The sequence below is a fragment of the Trichechus manatus genome, unplaced genomic scaffold (assembly GCF_000243295.1).
Source record: "Trichechus manatus latirostris isolate Lorelei unplaced genomic scaffold, TriManLat1.0 scaffold00028, whole genome shotgun sequence".
Taxonomy (NCBI): Eukaryota; Metazoa; Chordata; class Mammalia; order Sirenia; family Trichechidae; genus Trichechus; species Trichechus manatus.
This window is the reverse complement of record NW_004443964.1, coordinates 2,189,046-2,194,912: the sequence shown is the minus strand read 5'-3', so window position 1 is coordinate 2,194,912 and position 5,867 is coordinate 2,189,046. Positions and strand designations below refer to the sequence as shown.

The window sequence follows — 5,867 nt, the reverse complement described above, 5'->3', positions numbered from 1 at the left end:
GTGGAGTGAAACTTGGCCCACAGTCAGGATTCGCCACGCGCTTGACCTTCGCTCTGGCTGAGGTGCTCTGGAGAGTCCCATCCCTCCGTGGGGTCTCTGCTTCCTCCCATGCTACTTTGGGGTCTCTGCTTCCTCATCGTCAAAGCTGTTTAAAAGCAGAGATAGAACTTACCTCATAAGGATGTTGTGAAAGACAAATTAGCTTCTGTCTGTGAAAGAACAGAGGTAAAGTAAGAATTATGCAAACAGAAAGAATCACTAGCAAGGAGCAAAACCTGAGGCACGTGAATGCGCTTTTCAAGTCCTGAAACAAATTAGCAGCCACTGGCCGTGAGGAAGCCCATGCCTTCTGACCTGGTGCCCCTCTGCCATGTGCATCGTCTGTACAGCGCTCAGCACCTGCGCTCTGTGGGGCACCGTGGAGTCGGCTCTGAAGGAAAGGGGTCCTTCCCCTGTGGCGTTTGTAACCCAAGGAATTACTGAAGTACAGAATAATTTAAAGGCCGTAGAGGCCAGATCATGAGCGCCCGGTCGCATGAGCCTGCAGGCCCTGGGTGCTGAGCGGTGTGATAAATAGGAGAGCGTCAGAGGAGGGGCTTTGGGGTCCTCGGTCGTTAGACTTGGTTTTACGAGATTGAGATGAGGCTGTGTCGTGCCAGCTCCCTAACCGAGATGGGTTGGATTAAATTGGGGCTCCAAGGTAGCTGGCTTGTCATTAGGGGCAAATAATGGATGTTCTGATGAGTCATGAGGGGAGCACTGCGATCTGTGTGCACCTGTACAGCCGTTGTCTCTGTGTATTGCATTTTATTTTCCTTACCTGAGTGTTATGCTCCGTCATCCTGACTGAGGACGCCCCAAACTAAGGAAGAGGCTCCCTCTCCCCCCGTCTGCGCGTTCCTCAGGGTTTGTCTGCTCCCATCTCTTCACGTGCTGCTACTCCACAGGCCTGTCCCGCCGGTAGAGTCACATGCCTCAGGAGAAAGACCTGGCCATCTACTTCTGAACAATTAGTCATTGAAAATGCTGTGGAGCACAGTTCTGCTCTGACACACATGGGTTTGCCGTGAGTTGGAATTGACTTCACGACAACCGGTTTTGTGTACAATCACCGTTTAGAGGACCAAGGGGGTTCTGGGGGAGCTGGGGCTTGTGGGGCCGGGGCCGGCCCTTGTTAGTGTACCAGTGCCCTGTGTGCACCTGCAGAGGGCTGATACCGCCCCACGGCAACTGCCTGAGCAGGTGCCTCCTGAGCAGGGCGCCTTCTGAGCGGGGTGCCTCCTGAGCAGGTGCCTCCTGAGCAGGGCGCCTCCTGAGCAGATACCTCCTGAGCAGGGCACCTCCTGAGCGGGGTGCCTCCTGAGCAGGTACCTACTGAGCAGGGCACCTCCTGAGCAGGTACCTCCTGAGCGGGGCGCCTCCTGTGCGGGGCGCCTCCTGAGCGGGGTGCCTCCTGAGCGGGGTACCTACTGAGCGGGGCGCCTCCTGAGCAGGTACCTCCTGAGCGGGGCGCCTCCTGAGCGGGGCGCCTCCTGGGCGGGGCGCCTCCTGGGTGGGGCGCCTCCTGGGCGGGGGGCCTCCTGGGTGGGGCGCCTCCTGAGCAGGTGCCTCCTGAGCAGGGCACCTCCTGAGCGGGGCGCCTCCTGAGCGGGGTACCTACTGAGCAGGTCGCCTCCTGAACAGGGTGCCTCCTGGGCAGGGCGCCTCCTGGGCCAGTGCTGCTCACCTCTCGGCTGGTGAGGCTGGCTCTGACCTTTTGTTCCTCAGGATGATTTTAGGAGCAGGCAGAGTGGTGTATACACATGGTCTCCAGTGCGTTAGACTTGTTTAATTCACTGGCCTGAGTGCCATGAATTCTTGTGAACCTCATTATTTCTCAAAATGACAGCAGACCTGTTGTGGGTTACCAAAAGTGTCACATAAATGCAGCATGTATAGCAAGGGTTGGTGTCAAAATCCACAACGCTAGAGTAGGTGTATTTTGTTGTATAAGGATCCTGTGTTTTATTGAATAATGCTGGGTTTTGTTTTTGTTTTTTGTTTTTTTTTTGTAAAATTAGACTCCATAATTATTCATGACAGGATTCTGAAGCCATGTATCAGAAAATCTGTCTTTTTTTAAACTTTGAACGTATTGCATTATTCTAAAAGAAGATTTAGACTTTTAATTAGATTTTATTCCATCGAAAAGAAAAATTTGTTTGCATTCTCAGAGTAAAGAATAATTAGCTGGGTACCTTTCCTCCTGCAGCTTCAGTGTGCGGTTAGCTTCCTGTCACTACCTTGCTGCCATCGAGTCCGTTCCGACTCCTGGTGACCCCACGTGTGCAGAGTGGAACTGCTCCCTAGGGTTTGCAAGGCTGGGACCTTGCAGTACTGCTGCCAGAACCTCACGGAAATGTGAATCAAGCAGATATCACTCTCCTCACTTTACAGAAAGACTGAGTTGTGTGTAAACAAGAAGACCTTCTCTCTGGTTACAGAATCAGCACACATGTGTTTGTAGAGCATCTAGACCAATCGGAGGAAAGTAGAGGAAAACAAGGCCGCTCGCGACACCCCACGGTACTGCATTCCCTCTGGGTTTCCGTGCGATGGTCGATAGGCACACGCTCGCTCGCGGTTGTGTGGCTGTTTTGTTGGTGGCCTTCACTTTGTGTAACCGTGAACTCTGTTCCATGTCCCTGAACACGCCAAGAAACGGTTTGGGCAGAGTAAAGACTGTGTGTTTAATGTGAATGGCAGAGACACCACAGAAGACCTGGAGAAAATACCTGTGGCACGGGTGCAGTTGTAAGAGGGGAACTCGGACTTGGCCAAGGCAGAGCCTCGCCCTGCTGTCCGGGGCTCAGGCCTTGGGGTCATCCTCCTGGAGGGGAGCGAGTTCAGGAGTGCCGCCTCGCATAAGGACCTTGTAGTGAAAACCCAAAGCTTTAAGCCTTAGCCAGCTTATTCTTTCCTCCTGCATTTACAGCATTTGCAGCTTGCTCTCCAAATCTGTGAGACACCAGGTCATTCTCTCTTCTGGAATGTTCTCCCCACAGGTCGCCGCCATTAACCCAAACCACCCGCTTGCCCAGATGCCTCTGCCCCCATCGATGAAGAACTGCATCCAGCTGGCTGCCTGTGAGGCCACCGAGCTGCTGCCCATGATCCCTGACCTGCCGGCCGACCTCTTCACGTCCTGCCTCACCACGCCCATCAAGATTGCACTGCGCTGGTGAGTGCCCACTGCGCCACCAGGGCCCTGGGACCCGGGTTCCTTTCTGTGGTGATCCTGGACTGCAGGGTCTGCGGGACTTACTGGGGCGCTGGCCCTGGCTCTCTGTGTTACCCGGGGTACCCGGTGACGTGTGAGCTCTGGCTCTGTGGGCTAGAGGGCTAGGTTCCGCTCAGTTGGTACACGTGCGGTTGGCAGCTTTGTGGGTTCCAAGAACACCCCCCAGATCTTTGTTAATTCTGTGGGTCGTCCTTTGTACCAAGAGTGGTCGTGCTGGAAATCGAACTTCCTTTTGAAAACAAGGCGATCGTGAAAAAAGAGGTCATTTCATTTCTTGCTTGAGTTGAGCTATACGCTTTCAATTTATTCTGAACAGTAGAAAAAAGAAAAATCGTGCTTCTTTTATTTTTTTAGCACCGCCCTTCTTTAGAGAAGCTCAGGGCACTTGGGCGCATAGCCGAGGAGATGGAGGCCATGTTCAAGGCCCAGAACCTGCGTTCAGAACCCTGTGTCCCTGGCAGCACCCATCCCAGACGTGTTGTTTGTTGCCCCCAAATCCAGGTTTCTCCCCTGGACCTCCTGCCACTATTCAGCGTCTTTAATATCTCCTGCTCCATGTCATGTTCTGCTGTAAAGCTTGTGTATAGTCGCCATTGTCCAGCCACTCGATGAGTACGTCTCTAGCGAGGAGCAGGTGACCCTCTGGGTGGCGCACATGGTGAAGCACTCGGCCACTAACCAGAAGGTTGGCAGTGTGAACCCAATCAGCAGCACCACAGAGGAAAGGCCTGGTGGTCTGCTTCCGAAAGGTGGGAGCCTTGAAAACCCTGTGGGGCCCAGATCTGCTCTGACAGACGTGGGGTCGCCACAAGTCGGGGCTGACTCAGCAGTGACTGGAGAGGGCGAAAGGCTGACGTGAGGCCGACGCGGTCACGCAGCCTTGAGTCCTCTTGGTGCGGCCCCGTCTGGGTCATCTAGTGCTGTCAACAGAAATGCTACAGGTGGGTGGCTTTAACAAAGACATTTATTCTCTCACAGTTTACGAGGCTAGAAGTCCAAATTCAGGGCGCTGGCTCTAGGAGAAGACTTTCTCTCTCCATCAGCTCTGGGGGAAGGTCCTTGTCTCTTCAGCTTTTTTGCTGGTTCCTTGGAGATCTCCACGTGGCTTGGCACCTGTCTCCCCCATCTCTGCTTGTCTCGCTTGCTTGTTTAATCTCTTTATATCTCAAAAGAGATAGACTCAAGACGCATCCTGCACTAATCCCGCCTCATTCACGTAACAAAGACAACCCGTTCCCCAGTGAGATTATAACCACAGGCATAAAAAAGTAAACTTGTTGCCGTGAAGTTGATTCTGACCCACAGCGACCCTAAAGGACAGAGTAGGACTGCCCCATAGGGTTTCCAAGGAGTGCCTGGTGGATTTGAACTGCCAGCCTTGTGGTTAGCAACTGATCTCTTAACCACTGCACCGCCTCGGATTTACAACACGTATTTTCTGGGACAAAATTCAATCCATAACAGGTACGTCCTGGGGTTTCTGTCAAGATGGTCCAAGAGCACAGGCTCCTGACTCCTGCCCACACAGTCCTCGGGAGACAGCAGAGACGCATGGGCCGTGGGGGCTAATGGCAACAACAACAAAGCCATAAACCCCTGGGGAGACTCCTGTGAGTGACCTTTGCGCGGGGCAAGGTGGCCTGCGGTTGCCTTGAGCTGCTGCTGCTGCTGCTAGCTGCGCTGGCCGACTGACGGGAACCCTGCCCACAACGGGATCAAACGTTGTGATCCATAGGGTTTTCATGGCTGATTCTCAGAAGAAGATCGCCAGGCCTTTGTTTCTTAGTCTGTCTTAGTCTGGAAGCTCTGCTGAAACCTGTTCAGCGTCACAGCAGCACGCGAGCCTCCCCCGACAGACGGGTGGTGGCTGCGCATGAGGTGCATGGTCTGGGAATCGAACCCGGCTCTTCCTCATGGGAGGCGAGAATTCTAGTGCTGAAGCACGGCGGCCCCTGCCTGGAGCTGCTAGGCTGAAGGAAAACCTGGCCTCCGTGCATTGCCCCAGTCAGTCATGTGTGTCCTTCAACCTCCAAGGCCTGCAGCAGCGTTCCGCATCTCCCAGGTTGCCTGCAACGCAGACCCCTGGGCTGAGGGTCAGTGACATTAGGGCTGAGTGAACAGCTCCCTCAGCTTTTCAGTCTCCCCACCCCGCTCCCAAAGCCCAGGGCTGGGCTTACTCTCCAGGGATAGACCCCCTTCCAGTTCAGTGGTCCCTGAACATTAGAGACGACGAGGAGCTGCCAGAGGACAGCCTCTCTGCTGCCTGAGCTCGTCCCCCCACAGCTCACCCTGTCCTGATCACCCTGCCCCGAGCACCCTCCCCCAGCTCAGTTGGCTGACACAATGAGGTCCAGGCCCTGGGCCCTCCTCCACCACATCCCGGAGGAACAGAGCTCCCCGCCAAGGCTACCCCTGAGGAATGCAGGCATTGCAAACGGAGAGAGAAGGGAACAGCCCGGCTTGCATGCGAGCACAGTGATTATGCAACAGGCATGAGGCTCATCACCGAGGAGAAGCAAGAGTAAGAAACAGTGGTGTATAGAACTGTGGCATTTGCCCTGCAGAACGCAGAAGATGGGACTAACAG

The 5,867-nt window shown here is 54.4% G+C and overlaps 1 protein-coding gene across 1 annotated transcript in view; it reads left to right on the top strand.

Annotated features, from left to right (window-relative positions):
- RPTOR (regulatory associated protein of MTOR complex 1) overlaps nt 1-5,867 on the top strand; it is a 425,613-nt gene that overhangs the window by 218,467 nt on the left and 201,279 nt on the right. The window contains 1 exon segment of the mRNA XM_023729162.1: nt 3,045-3,220. Within this exon segment, the coding sequence (XP_023584930.1) occupies nt 3,045-3,220 (176 nt within the window).